Source organism: Lynx rufus, unplaced genomic scaffold, assembly GCF_022079265.1.
Source record: "Lynx rufus isolate CCGP_SWC_20201006 ecotype Redwood Valley unplaced genomic scaffold, mLynRuf1.p SCAF_2, whole genome shotgun sequence".
NCBI lineage: Eukaryota > Metazoa > Chordata > Mammalia > Carnivora > Felidae > Lynx > Lynx rufus.
The window spans coordinates 4,385,921-4,403,703 of NW_025814834.1; the positions used below are offsets into that span (position 1 = coordinate 4,385,921).

The 17,783-nt window shown below is 45.7% G+C and overlaps 1 protein-coding gene across 1 annotated transcript in view; it reads left to right on the forward strand.

Annotated features, from left to right (window-relative positions):
• Positions 1-17,783, forward strand: part of IQCA1 (IQ motif containing with AAA domain 1) — a 153,879-nt gene that overhangs the window by 90,769 nt on the left and 45,327 nt on the right. Inside the window, exons 10-13 of the mRNA XM_047085902.1 lie at positions 2,500-2,606; positions 2,766-2,867; positions 11,277-11,335; positions 14,583-14,665. Coding sequence (XP_046941858.1) covers positions 2,500-2,606; positions 2,766-2,867; positions 11,277-11,335; positions 14,583-14,665 — 351 coding nt within the window. The remainder of the gene's footprint in view (positions 1-2,499; positions 2,607-2,765; positions 2,868-11,276; positions 11,336-14,582; positions 14,666-17,783) is intronic.

Below are 17,783 nucleotides of genomic sequence, written 5' to 3' on the forward strand. Positions count from 1 at the left end.
CTTGGGCTGGCACTCAGTTGCAGGATTGATTATTTAAAACAATAAAAGCTCAGCTCCTAGCTTTCCAGCAACTTCCTGTGTGCCCACTGCTGCCACAAGTGGCCTCCGTCAGTCTGTTTTGGGTCTTCTCCCTCTTGGTCTTCAAAGGAGTGTGAACCTGGTTCCAGGCTGGTCACCTGCCCCGCCCGGGTGATGGCATCCCATGATGTCCTCACCTCTGGGGTCACCCTCTGCCGGGCAGGCATCCGGGAGACACATGCCAAACCCATCCCGGACCCATCATTCCTTGCCATCATCTCTGCTCTAAAAGTAGGGCCACCTGTCACACGGCCACCCTGATGGGGAAAGACACCGAGGTGACTCAGCTCTGTGAAAACTGTTCCATCTGTGTGACTTAGTTCTTGTCTATCTCCTGTACGTCAACAGTAGCCACCCCAGAAGAAACTGGGGTCTTATCGTCACCCTCGTTTTCCAAAGTCTGTCCCCCCAAATTTGCAGAATGCGTGGCAAGACCCTGGCCAGCCAGCGACCAGCAGAGTCGTGCCTGTGCACTCCCCTCGATTCCCAGGTGGGAGGCTGGGAAGGCTAAGAGCCCTCGCTGGACCCGGATTCCATACAGGCTCTGCTCTGGCCCATGCTCTGTACTCCCACCATACAGCCAGGGAGTGTGGTGGGCCTGCCCAACCTGCTCATGACATCTTGCGGTGACCATTTCTGCCTCCAGAAGTGTCCACGCCAACCGCTGGGAGCACCGCGGGGTCTCCAGCCTGGGGCTAACACACTTGGAAAACTGGAGCTGCGTCTCCCTGTCCCATCTTCCTGTACGCTTTTCCCGTCCGAGGGGTCCCGACTGTTCGCTTTGGGACAACACGTTCACTGGCCCTCAGGCCTCCATCGCTCCTGCTTAGCTCTGGGCACAGTTGTCCTGCAAGGTCCGTCTCCCCTCAGGAAGTAGGACTTGTCGATAGGGCGGATGAAGAGCCAATGAGTGGTCACGTGGGGGTTCCACTTGACCCGCCACGAGGGCCGGACAGGCACGGGACGGACAAAGCCCTCGGGCAATTTTTTTGCCCCTTGGCCAGATTTGAGTCATGGGCCAACGTGTTCTGGCCCTGCTGTCCTTCTCTTCGGGATCTGCAGCTTTTCCCGGGTCCCACCGCCGTGTCTTTCCTTCGTCTCTCACCTCTTTGGCCGACCTCGGGCCCCTGGGATTCATTTGACTCCCTTCTCATTGGTTTGCCCAGGTGTCTCTCCAGGCACCTGCTCTGCCCTCTGTCTTCACAGTTGACACCTTCTTGGTCTCCACGGCACCCAGACATATGTTCCCGTCTGTGACTGTGACTGTCCCTCCCTTCTCAGGCAGCTGCATCAGGGGGACGCCCCCCAGGCCGGCTCAGGATCCCCAGTCTGTGCCCATAGGGAAGATGGAGGTTGGGAAGGTTTCTCAGCCTCTGCCCATTCATTCACACCCTCACCCGCCCACGCGGGCGCCTTTCTCCCCACATGGAGCCATCACCTGACCCGTGTGGGGAAGCCTCCGTCTGGCCCCCGGGGCCCTCAGCTGACTCCCCAAGTTGAAGGGCATCTCAGGACAAGGTCCTGGAGAAGTGGCCTTGCTGGGTGGTGTTTGCAGGCCAGGTTCTGGCAAGTTTCCATCACATTCTGAACACAGATCCTGGGACGAGACCTCACTTCCCAGACTGACCGTCTCACCTCCCATGGGGGGAGCCCCCCCCCCACTGCCCCAGTGCCAGGGTCCAGCTGACCTGCACACCTCCGCACACATCTGGAACTCCCCCTCTGAGAAGTGGGCTTCAGCTCAGCTTATGCCAGTGATACTAAATTATCCTTATTTCCTCTAAGGTCACATTTCTCCAGTTATCCTCTTGACTCTCAGAACAAGGCAAAAAGGAAACATAAAACACACATGATTTCCAACACATCCAAAAAGTAATTCAAAATTATAACCCTTCAGGGGACAGTCATGGGTGTTTGTACGTTCAGTGTTGTCTTTTAACAAGGGGCTGGGGTAAATCACTCACGAGTTCAGCTAGCAATAAAATCTTTCGTGTTTTAGGGAATTGTTTGAATAATGAAAGTAATCGAAAACATATTGCAAAAACAAGTCATCCCACATTTGCATAATTGTATAATCCCACAATTAATATATTGTTTATTACATGGCTATAATCATTAGGAGAATACCATTGCATCGTACTTTTTTATTTTTTATGTTTTCACATTAGCAGTTTTCTTCTTCCTCTTTTAGGCATCATACGAGCACGTTTTTCCCATTTGGGAAGTGGAAGAAAAGAACACAGAGCCGCATCACTCTCCCATCAATAATCTCTTGATTCTTCTATTCGAATTTGTGTTCCACGCAAGAGGATAGAGAATTAAACTTGTGTTTTATATTGCATTAGCCGTTTGTCACCCGTCCTCATGTTGAAAAAAAAAAAACAAATTCCTTTTCTTTTTCTTTATCCTTCTGGATTACAGACTTGTGGAGGAACAGAGACGAGTCGTGGAATTTCCCCCAGGACCATGACCCGGAACTGATCAAACAGGAGAAACGGAAGGAGCTGGAGTCAGAGATCAGAATACAGGTAACACGGCACTTACGTTGCCAGAAGACGAGTCAGCAGAAGAAAAGCCACAGGGCTTTTTCACAGTTTCCTGTCAATGACCGACCCAGATTTGACGCTATGTTTAAACTACACAAGGCACACAGTCGCTCGAGAGTGGCGTATTCTGTCCTCACCCAGGTGGACGAGCTGATGAGGCAGGAACTGAAAAACTTGAAACTGGCCGTGAACAGAGAAAAGGAGCAGCCGGTCAAAGCAGGGAAGAAGAAAGGAGGCAAAAAGGTGAGTAGGAGCAAGCACGGGAGGGCTGAGGCGCATACAGGTTCAAACCAGGCCCAGGAGGGCTGTCCAGGCGCCCGGTGCTGAGTCCCGGGTGCCACCTGGCACACCGGCCGGGCCCGGGTTGCCGTGCACGGAAACGCCTTCCTTGGGTGGCTTTGCCTCATTCCACCACGCGGCCCTCGGGGATACGGGCTCTTAAATGGGATAAATCCAGCAGTCTGAGAGTGACCCACCCTGCCCCTCCCCGCTGCAGATTCACGTTCCCCAAACCCCACAGATATAATGAGGACGATCAGGGGAGCCAGCGATGGGCCCAGATCTAGGGGAGGCCATCGGCAATGAGCAAGCGCTTTGGGAGCAGGGGAATCAGGTGAATTCAGTGTTAAAGTGCCAGCAGTGCATCTCACAGCATTTTGTTGGAGTAGCCAGTTAGATCCCGATATTCGACGTTCATTTCCTAGGGCCCTGTGAGATCATAGAAAACCTATATACGCGTCCCTACCTCCGGCTCCTGGCACAGAGCTCCTGAAGCCATTGTAAACTCTGAAGTCATGAGAGCACTTAGAACATCTTTTGTTCTATTGAGACAACTCTGGGTGGGCTCCTGGGTGGCCCCTCTCTGGGGGCTGGTCACCAGGAAGACCAAGGCAGGATGAGAAGCTTAGAATTTGCAGCCCCACTCCCCCATCCTCCAGAGAGGGCAGAAGGGCTGGCAATGGAGTTAATAATGAATCACGCCTGTGTGAGGAAGGCTCCGTGAAATCCCAGTAATGTCAGGAGGGTAAACACGGGCCTGTACCAGGGGGTTGATGCACCCCGACTCACTCCTGCACTCAGGACCCTGCCCGACCTCACCCTACGTACCACTTCATCTGGCCGTTGGTCTGTACCCTTTCTCACATCCTTTAATAAGCCGGTAGACGTCAAGTGTTTCCCTCAGTGCTTCGAGCCGCTGTAATAAATTAACCAAACTTGAGGAGGGGTCACGGGAACCTCAGATTTATAACCAGTGGGTCGGAAGCACAGGGGACAACCCAGATTTGAGGCCGGCGTCTGCTGCGGGGCTGGGGGAGTGGTCGTGTGAAACCGAAGCCATTTCTAAGTAGATAGTGTCAGACCTGACTCAAATTGTAGGACACCCGGCGGGCGTTGCTTGGTGGGGGAACCCCACACACACGCATCTGGTGTCGGAAGTGTTGTGCATGTGGCAGTCACATGAGAACGAAGGAGACACATAGGAGGGAAGAACTGGCCTCTTCCTCACCTAGACCCCTACTTTGACTTTCATCCCAGATCCAGCCCTGCCACCGGGGCCAGAACCCTCCAGGGGCAGGCCACACTTGCCCTCCCTGGCCATGTCCGCAGGTGCGTAGGCAACCTTTGCCCCCGTGATGGCTTTCTCAGGGTTCTCCGGCTCCTCGGCCCTTCTTGTGATTCACAAACTGTCCTGGAGCTTTTCACACATCCAGCTACACGAGTGGCTAGTTCCTCCAGCCCCTTGAGGATGACGCTCTCCTGATCCGTCTTGTGTTGACTTTACAGTTTCACAGTTTAACCTTGACTTTTCAGTGCGACGCCTGAATGTCCTTCGTGGCCCTCTTTGAGGATACATCCCTGAAGCCGGAGAGGTCACTGTCTGTAGGTCATGGTCTCATCAGTAGGTGAGGGCACTGACTGAGGAGACCACAGACTCTAGTAATGCCTTGCATACCTGCGTGAAAAAGTGATGTTTTAGGGGTGCCTGGGTGGCTCAGTCAGTTAAGCCTCCAACTTTGGCTCAGGTCATGATCTCATGGTTCATGAGTTCAAACCCCACACGGGGCTGTCTGTTGTCAACACAGAGCCCACTTTGGCAACTCTGTCCCCCTCTCTCACTGCCCCTCCCCCGCTGGTTCTAAATTAATTAATTAATTAATTAATTAATTAACGTTGTTAAAAAAAAAAGGAAAAAAATTGATGTTTTAGTGACTGAACATGGAATTCAAGCCAAACAAAATGGGAAATGAAGACAGGAGGTAGCTGTACACCCTCTGGCTGAAAATAGGCTTTCTCGTTTTACCCAACAAGCACCATTGGCCAAGCCCAAGGCCAATGGGCTTCCTCACCCTCCCGCACGACTGCCCTGTCTCACTGCCTGCAGTCTGGTGGCTGCCCTGTCCATGTAATGACTCACAGTATGTCACAAAGAGTGGCTGCTGCAAATTTCCCTTTTGGAATTAAATGGGTTGCATTCAGGGTACCCCAATAGCTTGATGGTAAATATATAACTATAGAGTTTTGAGTGCCTCAAACTCCAATTCAATGACCTAGGCGTAAACCTCAGAGACATAAATTGAATGTGTGTTTCTTTTCCCATTACATCAAAAAACTTATTGCATTGTGGTTTTAATTTGCTTTTCCCTAATAACTAATGCTGTTGAGCATATTTTTTAATATAATTTATTGTCAGATTCGTTTCCATACAACGCCCAGTGCTCATCCCAACAAATGCCCTCCTCCCTTCCCATCACCCACTATCCCCCTCCCCCGCCCACCATCTGCCCCTTAGTTTGTTCCTTAAAAAGGGTTAGTATCAAAAACTTATAAAGAACTTATCAAACTCAACACCAGAAAAACAAATAATCCAGTGAATAAATGGGCAGAAGACATGAATAGACACTTTTCCCAAGAAGACATCCAGAGGGCCAACAGACACATGAAAAGATGCTCAACGTCACTCATCATCAGGGAAACACAAATCAAAGCCACACTGAGATACCACCTCACACCTATCAGAGTGGCTAAATTGAATGTGGTTTTAATTTTGAAAGCTGAAGCTTAATTAACTCTACCAAATCCCATCCTTCAGAAGACCATTAGCAGAAGGGAAATAGTCCACCTCAACCATAGAAAAAAAGGAGGAAAAGGACTCCCAGGGATAGAATTGGGCAGTATTAATCCATCATCCAGAGAAAGTGACTTGATCAGAGATTGTACAGCAGCCTGAACAGTCCTTTCAAAATACAAATCTGATGTTATCACTCCATGCTAAAACCCTTCAGTGGTATCTTAATCCCCCAAGGATGAAGATGACGGTCTTCAGCCAGGCTTACAAGGCCATGTCTGACCTGGCCAGTGCCCTCTTCATGATCTTCAGCATTCTGACCTTCCTCTCTGTCCCCCAAACATACTATGCTCCTTCCCAACACAGGGCCTTTGCACATGCTATTCCCTCTCAAGAACTATCTTCATTCCCTTTCCCCTAATTCCTCGCATAGTTAACCCTACTCATCCCTATGGTCTCAGTGCAAGCCTTTCTTTCTCAAGGAAGCCTTCTGGGTCATCCATAGTAAGTCTTCTTTCTCTGCATACACATAGCACTGTGTACTATATCTTCCTGGTACTCTATCAGAGTTTTAATATTATATTTACTAGTGAGATCATTTTGTTGGTATCTGCCTTTTTGAATCTACGGAAGAGCTGTGAGTGCAGAAACTGTGTGATTGTCTTTTTTGATTGCTCACCATTGTAACCCTTTCTGGCACAAAACAAGTCCTCAGCACATATTATCAAATAAATCAATTTGTCAGATCTAGACCCCATGCAGATTGGTCCCTGTAAGCTAAATATGTGCTTCAGGATGTCACAGGATAGCATCAGGAGCGATTCACAGCATCCAGCCACCTCCCTTAGTAATGCCATAATCACCAAGCAACCTTCTGATGAGTTACTATAGTTTCATGTTGATTAGGAAGTTGGAAGTCTACAGGGTCTGTTTCTCTTGGCAAGTGTATGTGTCATTCTAAATCAATCTACTTACGTTACAGTCTGTTCCACCTTCTCCTGTTATTTGCAGATCCAAAATTAGGCTTGAGGAACAGATTGTCCTTATTAACTGTTTCATTCAATAAGTATTTACAGAGCACTATATGCCAGGAACATTTCAAGGCATTCGGGGTACAGAAGAGAACAACACACACAAGGCATCTGTGCCGGCAACAGCAGGTTTCTAGGTCTGTAGGACTGGGTCTCTCTGGATGTGCTGTCATCCCCATGATGACACCACTGGGTGAGGTCCTGCCTCTCAGGGGCCCTTTCTTTCCTGAGTTCCTCTCCTGTTGTAATCACAGAAATGTTAAGGACATAGGAGTTCCTGGAGAAGCTAAGAAACTCCTTGACAGTAAAATCCTTGGTTGACTCTCCTGCATTTCCCAGAGTGCCAGCATGTATAAGTGGGGGAGGGAGGAATGTCATATGCAAAAATAAACTGAGAACCTACTTTTAAAAGAAACAAATGAACATTCCACACCTGAAAAATGCAGTAGCGGAGATTAAAAACTCCTGGAACTGGTCTGACAAGAGCATGGACATAGCAGAAGACAGATTGAGCTTTTACCGGTCAGTAGGAAATCTAAACTGAAGCACAGAAAGAACAAGAATGTAAAGAACAGAACAGAGAATAAGAGACCTTTGAGACATGGTCAAAAGTGGTACTACATGTGTAACTGGAATCCCCCAAAAAGGAAGGAGAATGGGAAAGAAGCAATGTATGAAAAAGTACTGTCCATGAATTTTCCCAACCAGATGAAAGACACGAAGCCACAAGTTCAGCGACGTCACTGAGGTCTGACTGGGATGAATCAAAGAAAACTACATCTCGACACATAGGAGTCAGGATGCTAAAAGTCGAAGGTAAAAGGCAAAATCTTACTGGATTTTTTTTTTTTAAGATATATTTCCTCCATGGAAACAAAAATAAGGATGCTGACTTTCCCAACAGAAACCATGGAGCCAGAAAGCAATGAATGGCGTCTTTAGAGATTCGAAAGAACTAACTGCCAACCTAGAACTCCAGGCCCAGTGAAAACATCCTTCAAAAGTGGAAGGAAATAGAGGTGTTCCCAGACAAACAAAATTTTGGAGATCTTAGCAGCAGCAGACCCACAATGTGAAATACTTTAAAGGATAGTTCTCAGGCGAAAGGGAAAGATTCCCAGATAGAAACAAAGACACGTAAGAAGAAAAGATCCGCTGTTGAAAATGGAAATATTTTGGTAAATATAAAAGGCCACTTTTAGAATATTTGCTTTTGAAGGCAAGAATCATAACAAAGTCATCTGTGTTCATACCACACGGAAATGAAATATATGACAACCGCAACCAATAAGGTGGGCAGGGGTAAGTAGACTTGTAAGGTTATTGCATTGTTCAGGGCACTGTAAAATGCCGGTCTACTGTAATAAGTTAATAATATATCTTGCAATTCTCTAATTGATATTAAAATGTATAACAAGTGGGGCGCCTGGGTGGCGCAGTCGGTTAAGCGTCCGACTTCAGCCAGGTCATGATCTCGCGGTCCGTGAGTTCGAGCCCCGCATCAGGCTCTGGGCTGATGGCTCAGAGCCTGGAGCCTGTTTCCGATTCTGTGTCTCCCTCTCTCTCTGCCCCTCCCCCGTTCATGCTCTGTCTCTCTCTGTCCCAAAAATAAATAAACGTTGAAAAAAAAAAATTTAAAATGTATAACAAGTAATAGTGAAAATAAAGTGGAAAGATTAGAAAGAATACAGGAAAGGGAAAGGGAAAAAAAGAACAGATTGCATAATTAGAAAACAAATATAAAGATGATAGAGTTAAATTTAATTACTGGTAGAGAGTTAGATGCACAGATCAACAGAACAGAATGTGTACTCCCAAAATAGGCCCACAGGAATACTCCAGAGTGATTTTTGACAAAGGTGCAAAAATTCAAGGAATAATAACTTTTACAATATGCGGTGCTGAAACCATTAGATGTCCACAGACAGAAAAAACGAACCTGGATCTAGGTCTCACACATTGTACAAAAATTAACTCAGACTAGATCATGGGCTTAAATGGAAAATGTACAACTGTAAAACTTTTATTAAAAAAGAGAACATCTTTGGGATCTAAGGCTAGGCAGACTTCTTAGAATAAACGCCAAAGCAGAATTCATGAAAGGAAAATTTTGGCTTTGTCAAAATGAAGAACTTTTCCTGTGTGAAAGATTTCTATTAACAGCGTGAGAAGACAAAGTACAGACTAGGAGAAAATAACTTGCAAGCCACATATCTGAGGAAAAGCTGGTGCATACAGCATACAGAGAACTCTTAAAACTCAACAGTTAAAAACCAAACAACCTAGGGGCACCTGGGCGGCCCAGCTGGTGGAGCGTCCAACTCTTGATTTTGGCTCAGGTCATGATCCCAAGGTCGTCGGATCGAGCCTGTGTCAGGTCCCATGCTGAAGGTGGAGCCTCCTATAGATTCTTTCTCTCTCTCCTTCTGCCCCTCTCCCGCTCTCCCGCTCTCTCTCACACTCTCTTGAAAATAAGATTTTAAAAAATTAAAAAAAAAAAACAATCAGAAAAAATGGGCCAAAGACGAGAGGCATTTGGCCGATGGGGAGGAAGAAGCACAGGAAAAGACATTCGGTGCCATGAGTCATTAGGGAAATGCAAATTTAAATCACAATGAGAGGTCACCACCCACCCATTGGGATGGCTCAAATAAAAAATAATGGCAACACCAGTTGCTGGAAAGAATGGGAAGAAACTGGATCACTAATACATTAGTGGTGGGAATGTGAAACGGTATAGGCACCCTGAAAGGCAGTTTGCACTTTCTTTGCAAACCAGACTACTCTACAACCGAGCAGTTGCACTCATGGGCATTTATCCCAGAGAAACAAAGACACACACACACACACACACACACGCACACACATTTATGGCATCTTGATTCATAATAACTCAAAACTGAAAGCAGCAATAAAAAAGAATAATCATCGGTGCATACGATGACCTGGCCAAATTTCCTGAGAATTATAATGAATGAAAAGCAAAATGATACCAAAAAAAAAAAAAAAGTCCAGTCTGTGATTTTGCTGATCCAACATTCTCAAAAGGACAAAATCACAGAAATAGAGGAGACTCTCGTGGTTTCTAGGGGTTAAGGATGGGGTGCTCGTGGGAGGAAAGTGAGTGGGTCTGGGAAAGGCCACCTGAGGACCCTGGTGGAGACAGAAATGTTCTGTATCCTGACTCCAATGTCAATACCAGCGTCTTGGTTGTGATCTTGTAAGATAGTTCTATAAGATGTTACCATTGAGAGAAACCTGGTGAAGAGGACGCAGGACCTCTGTATTATTTCTTATGACTGCATGTGAATCCACTGTTTTCTCAAAATAAAAATTCTAATTTAAAAAAACCTGAGAAACATCAAGTGCAACCACATAAGTGAATCTTGCAATCACAGCATTGAATGAAATTCAGTTCTCTCTTTGAGAGAAAAAGAACATGAGCAGGGGAGGGGCAGAGAGAGAGGGAGACACAGAATGCGAAGCGGGCTCCAGGCTCCGAGCTGGTAGCACAGAGCCCGATACGGGGCTCGAACCCACAAGCCGTGAGATCATGACCTGAGCCGAAGTCGGACGCTCAACCGACTGAACCACCCGGGCGCCCCTAGACATACAGAGTTTATATTGTATGTGTAGAGGAATAGGCAACATGAATCCACAGTGACGTCAGAGGAGCAGCTTCCCACAGCAGCTTGAGAGACAGGTCAAGATGTCTAGAAGATGTTCTAGATGTTGAACGAGGCGGTGTTTGTATGGTTATATGCAAACTTTAAATGCAAAGGTTAGTCAGCCTGGATGTGGGTGATGCTTCACTGCACATAAGTTATATGTGACAAAAATAATGAACGAGTGAATGAGGACGTGGACGTGGAGGAGTGAGATGCTGGGACAGTAAGTGCCCGACGTTCAGTCTGCGTGACAGGGAGTGCGGGTGGCCCGAGGAGGCCTGAGATGAGGCAGGGAAGGAAGAGAGAGCCAGGCTGGGAGAACGTCATCCACCGTGCTGGCGAACTTGAACTTCATCCTGTGGGCAAATGGGGCGATACCAATGGATGCTGTAGACAGAGGAGTGAAGCGATCGGCGCTGTTGTGAAAGATCACGTCCCAAGCCCTTCCCTCCAGCTGTCCCAGTGATCAGAATGCAGAGCCCTCTGGGAACCAGATCTCGGGCTGGACGCTAACAGAGCGCGACACAGGGCGTTAAGGACGAGCACAACGTGATGGCCTGGGCACGTGGCGCTCTCCTCCTCTGTAGATGAGAGCCAGAGTGTTGGGCGCCTGCTGGGAATCAGGCCCCATGCAAGCTTCACAGTGGTGACCTCACTGTCCGCCCGGCCAGGGACATGCCCACACAAGCAAGCTGGGGGGTCCCCAGGCCAAACCCTATGTCCAGGAAAATGCTACACCCACACGCTCGGCACGCCACAATCGACACTCTCATCCCGTTCCCCGCCACCACTACCAAAACAGCTTCCCTTGCTAACTGCTAGAGATAATTTGCTCGCTTGTCTGGGCTAAATTGTTGGCTCTTTTCATTTTTTTTTTTTTTTCCAGAGAAAGAAAGGGAAGAAAGGCAAAAAAGGGAAGAAGGATAAAGATCTGACAGCTGACAGGTGAGATGTGCACAAGTGTTGCTGTTCTGCACGGCTAGGGGGCCCCCCCAGAGCAGCGCGCAGGTCTCTGCCGAAGTCGGCGGCCCCTGTCCCGGAAAGGCGCCCCTCCCTGTACACCACACCTCCTTCATCCTCCAGGCGCTGGGACCGCTCTGGCCTCCTACACTGGAAAGATGTCTGCCAAGGTCAGGCCCCATCACTTCTGAGATCATTCGACTTAAGCTTTTAAGACTCGTGGGGTTCTTAGGGCGCCTGGGTGGCTCAGTCGGTTGAGCGTCTGACTTCGGCTCAGGTCGTGATCTCACAGTTTGTGAGTTCAGGCCCCACGTCGGGCTCTGTGCTGATAGCTCGGAGCCTGGAGCCTGCTTCAGATTCTGTCTCCCTCTCTCTGCCCCTTCCCCACTCATGCTGTGTCTCTCTGTCTCTCAAAACAGAATAAATGTTAAAATAAAATAAAACAAAACAAAATTAAATTAAAATTAAAATTGTGGGGTTCTTAAGAATTTGTTTAAGAAATAGCATCCTGATCCAACTTTTGAGGGAATACTTAGACCCCTTCAGGGCAGAGACAGTTCCTGTGTCCTGCCCTGTCCTGGGCCCCACCCACTGAGGCACTTCCTAAACGCTCATTGAAGGAAAGGAAGAGGATTTGTCTCATCAAGGGATATTTCCATTTCCTTGAGCTCCGCTGGCCAAATGTCGATACTCATGAATCATTTTATTTTTTAAGCTTATTTATTAATTTATTTTGAGGGGGGTGAGAGAATCAGAATCGCACCATAAGGGCAGAGCCCAACAGAGGGCTCGATCCCACAAACCGTGAATCATGACCTGAGCTGAAACCCACTGAGCCACCCAGATGCCCCTTCATGAATCATTTTAAATGCTCGTTTTTAAGCTGAAACGGCCCTTCGGTGCTTTGACATTGGAAATAAATGGGACTTAGGTTTTCAGATATTTCCAAGGAATGTAGTGGAATCTAAGGAACAAAATAAACAAAACAAACGCAACAGAACAGAAACAGACTATCGATACAGGAAGCAAGCTAGTGGTCACCGGATGGGGGAGGGTTGGGGGTCAGGTAAAATGGGTAACATGAATCCAGAGGTACAAACTTCCAGTTACACGTAAGCCACGGGGATGTAACATACAACACAGGGAGTACAGTCAATGATATTGTACTAACTTCGTATGGTGATGGATGGTACCTAGACTTATCATGGCGATCATCTTGTAACGTATGTAAATATTCAATCACTATGAAATGCATATGAAACTAGTAGGATATTATATGTCAATTATACTTCAGTTAAATAAACAAATAAAAGTAAAATTGAATTAAATTAAATACCTAATAAGTGAATGTCAGAAATCATTTTGAGGGGCTCCTGGGTGGCTCAGTTGGTTGAGTGTTCGACTTTGGCTCAGGTCATGATCTCAAGGTTCGTGAGTTTGAGCCCTACATCGGGCTCTGTGCTGACAGCACGGAGCCTGCTTGGGATCCTCAGTCTCCCTCTCTTTCTGCCCACCCCCCTCAAAAATAAATAAACATTAAAAGAAAAAGAAATCATTTTGAAGGAATACCTTTCTTCCCGTGGGTTTTGTTAACGGATACTACGTGTTGCTCCCTGTTTGGGGTGTTTCCTAGTCCTCCCCTGGGTAGCAGGGATACATTCCCAAACTCTGTTTGAGAGAAGACCCATGAGAAAGGAAGCCCTTAGAACCATCCAGAAGGAAGTGGAGGCCAGAGCTGGTGCACGTGCCTGGAGCCCTGACACAAAGGCACAGAAGGATCTGGTCGTCTCATTCCTGGAAGATTTTTCATTTCAATTTTGGACAACCCTGTGTCTCTAGACTAGGGCTAATTCTGCCAAGACACAGGAAGACAACTTCCGTTTCTCTCATGAAGTTAATGTAAACCCAAAACCAGTGTTTTTACCATATTTAAGGTAGGTTTAAAGTTGAAAATGTTTTTTATTCCATAACAGAAGTTTGTTTCACTGGTAAGATCGAAATACGGGTTTGTGTCCCCGGTTTCTTAATATATTTTGTTCTGATTGTTTTGGAGAATCTTCAATGTTACGTTAAATATTTTATGCATATATTATATGTTTATATCAAATAAGTATTCTAGTTGGAAAACTACAGTTAGTGCCTTCTTGATACAGGTCAGATACTGTTATCCCAAGTACCATTACAACTTAAGCCTTAATTCACAGCAGGATTTTAAACACTTTTCATTTAAACACTATTGTAAATATATTTGAAAGAACAGAATTGCAGTCAGTCAAAGATTGGGGTCATTGAATTAACATGTATCCGAATGGTATTTGGCTTAAATATAACTGAGAATTCTTTATCACCCTAACCTGGATCGTAGAACAAAGAACTGGTTAAATATAGTTATATTTACAATTCCTCATTCTAAAGAAAGACTAGGGTAGAACTAAAGAATAAAGCTTCTAGAAATGAAAAGGGAATAGATGAGACATCTCAAAGGACTGTACTCAATACGTAAGCTTGACCTACCTGAATTCCTATAAGCCAAGCCCCAGTTAATTTCACTGGGACGTTCACTTACTAAGTGGGATACTGTCTTGATTTTTTTCTTCAATTACTCTAAATTACCAGTGCACTGGCTATATGCCCAAGGCCCTGTTAGAGTAGTGGGTTGACATCTGTAAACACTATGGAAAAGTATAATATCCTCCTAAAAAAATCATCACCCCCACTGCGTTAGACATTTCATCTTTCGGAGTAGAATTAGTTCCCCTCTGAGCCTTTGTTCTTTATAGGTATTTCTTTTGAAGTCTTATGCTGTTGGGGTAAAAGGAAACATCAGTTGCACAAAGGATTAATGATCTGCTGTGGCTTGCAGATGCTAACTGAATATATAATCGTGGGCCCATTGCACTGCTATTATAGGGCAATTTCTAATTCATATTTGTGCCGTCCCAAGGATTCATGAAAGGGCAGACTGCAGAAGCTGTAGCTGGTCTCAGATGCCCACAGATATAATTCTTATTAATGGGAAACGTCCGACGTGCATGTGGATGAGCAAAAGTATTATTTTCGAAGCCTGATGTGTCCCTCAATTGTAGCAATGTTTCCAAACACCGGCTTAGTTGCATAGACACAAATGTGCACAGGAATAGGTCTGGTGAAAGTTCTCTGCATATGTGATGATTAACAGAAATGCTGACTTTATGTGTCTGCTCATGGAATATCTCCTCTGCTTTGTCACCAGGACCATTGAGTCTCTGTACAAGGAGCTGGTGGAAGAAGGGTTGCTGATCCGGGCTCTGAACGTTAACCTCTCCGATTACATCGGTAAGGTACACCAAGAATTACGCATGTCTGGGTCGCATGTGTCGCCCCTCGGGTTTTGAGGTCCCAACAGCTGGAATTATGTTTCCTTGGTGGTTTTTCCCAAACCAAAACCTGGCCCAAGGCTCGGAGTAGATTTTTGTCTAATGGAATGGATTTGAATTCATTCCGTGCTGTGAGCTAATAGGTCCAGCTCTCCCCCCTCATGTGGTGGAGGGAGCTTTTTGAACCTACTCGCAAAGTTCCTTGCGGCATTCTGTCTGGAATAAGCTATATTGAGGAAATGAAGACTTGTTCGTATTTTCGTGTTGAAACAAAATGCCCCAGGAGGCAGCACCTGGAACTTGAACGCACAATTCTTACGGGAGGAATTCCTTCCAGAAGGGGCCGCCACACAGGTCACTGGAAGGAAGGAGGAGGGACATTTGCTGACACCATCTTCAACTAAGGTTTTCTTTTAATTTTTAAAAAACAACACGATGACCTGAAAACACACTTAAAGCTTAAAACTATTTGAAATGCCAGCACCCTAACGCAGGTATGATTTTCACTTTCCCGCACATGCCATGAACTAGGACATTCTCCCACATAACCACGAAAGGATAATCACACTCAGACAACTTGGCATCACTGAGATGTGATGCCTTCATAAGTTTTTGTCTTTCTGAATCCAAAATCCGGTCAAGGACTGTGGATGCAGTGTTCATATCTTTGCCCCTTTAATTTGGAACACCTTCCAACCTGACGTCTTTCACGCCGCTGACCTTGTCAGAGTCTGGGCTGTTTTACAGACTGTTTTTCAACAGAGGTGGTTTGATGGGTTTCCTCATGACTTGATTCGGGGAAGACTGTTTTTGGTAGGAAGACTTCATAGGTGATATTGTGTCCTCAGAGTTGCACGATGAGGGCCCATCGTGTCCCATCTCTGGGGGCGTTACATTTCATCACTGGCCAAAGTGCTGTTCCCCAGATTTCTCCACTGTCAAGCTTCATGTTCCCCCTGGTAGTTAATGAACAACCTGTAGGGGGGAGTCTTTGAGGCTCTGGAGATTCTGTCCCCAACTGGTTTAAAGGTTTTATCAACCACTGATGAGTTTTGCCTGCGTCGATAGCTGCAGCTATCCATAGGGTAGCTGTAAAATGGGGATGTTCTATTTCTGTCTTCTGTTCTATGTTCAGAAGGTGCCATTCCTCTAGGAAGAAATTTCCTTCCTACCCTTTTTTGAAATTGTTGTGGTGTCAGTGTAGAAACATGGATTCTCTCTTTTTTATTGTATTATAATCAATTTCCATCTTATTCATTCTGATGTTATACACTGACCTACGTTTGGCCTGTAGGAACAAGGAGATTGACATTTCCCTCTGATCAAAAAGTGATTAATGTGATCCCTTTGAAATAAAGCCACATGGGGCACCTGGGTGGCTTAGTCGGCTAAGCATCCGACTCTTGATTTTTACTCCAGTCATGATCTCACACTTGGTGGGTTTGAGCCCTGCATTGGGCTCTGCACTGACAATGCAGACCCTGCTTGGGATTCTCTCTCTATCTTCCTCCCGCCCCGCCCCCTGCCCCACTCTCTACCCCTCAGTGCACTCTCTTTCTCAAGATAAAAAGAAAGAAAGAAAGAAAGAAAGAAAGAAAGAAAGAAAGAAAGAGAAAGGAGGAAGGAAGGAAGGAAGGAAGGAAGGAAGGAAGGAAGGAGAAAGAAAGAAAGAAAGAAAGAGGAAGGAGGAAGGAAGGAAGACAGAAAGGAGGAAGGAAGGAAGGAAGGAAGGAAGGAAGGAAGGAAGGAAGGAGAAAGAAAGAAAGGAGGAAGGATGACAGGAAGGAAGGAAGGAAGGAGAAAGAAAGAAAGAAAGAAAGAAGAAAGAAAGAAGACAGGAGGAAGGAAGGAAGGAAGGAAGGAAGGAAGGAAGGAAGGAAGGAAGGAGAAAGAAAGGAGAAAGAAAGAAAGAAAGAAAGAAAGAAAGAAAGAAAGAAAGAGAAAGGAGGAAGGAAGGAAGGAGGGAAGGAAGGGAAAGAAAGAAAGAAAGAAAGAAAGAAAGAAAGAGGAGGAAGAAGGAAGGAAGGAAGGTAGGAAGAGAAAGAAGAAAGAAAGAAAGAAAGAAAGAAAGAAAGAAAGAAAGAAAGAAAGAGGAAGGAAGAAAGAAAGAAAGAAAGAAAGGAAGGAAGAAAGAAAGGAAGAGAGAAAGAGAGAAAGGAGGAAGGAAGAAAGAAAGAAGACATAAAGGAGGAAGGAAGGAAGGAAGGCTGACAGGAAGGAAGGAAGGAAGGAAGGAAGGAAGGAAAAGAAAGAAAGAAAGAAAGAAAGAAAGAAAGAAAGAAACAGAAAGGAGGAAGGAAGGAAGGAAAAGAAAGAAAGAAAGAAAGAAAGAAAGAAAGAAAGAAACAGAAAGGAGGAAGGAAGGAAGGAAGGAAGGAAGGAAGGAAGGAAGGAAGGAAAAGAAAGAAAGAAAGAAAGAAAGAAAGAAAGAAAGAAAGAAACAGAAAGGAGGAAGGAAGGAAGGAAGGCAGAAAGGAGGAAGAAAGCAAGAGAAAGAAAGAAAGAAAGAAAAAAGGAAAGAGAAAGAAAGAAAAGAAAGAAAAGAAAGAAAGAAAGAAAGAAAGAAAGAAAGAAAAAGAAAGGGCAGGAGGGAGGGAGAAGGAAGGAAAGAAAAGAAAGAGGGCTTGGGGGAGCATTTGTATTTTGCTAATAGTATAAGAATTTTACCAGAATATATACTGAAATGTGTATTGGGTTTCTGTTTATTTTGTGTATTTCTTGTTCGATTACCAAAGGGTCTTCTCCTAGATTCCCTTGATTGTGTTCTGTTAATTCCATTAATACAAAAAAAGGACGTTTTTAACATAATCCTGCCTCTTTACTTGTTGTTGAGATCTCTGACTTCTTGTCTGCTTTCTCCTGTGACATTGTGTCTTTCTGTTCAGCACTGAATTTCCAGAGTTTAGACAGTGGCACAAGGTAGAGTCTCCAAGAATAAATCAAGGGAAATATTTCTCCCCTTCTTGATGATTTCCTATCCGTCTTTACAATGATCTCTCTGTCCGTTTCCGGGCAGCATCTTTATGACGCCTAAGGCCAAAGTGAATGCAGTCAGACACTTAAGAGTGACCTCAGAT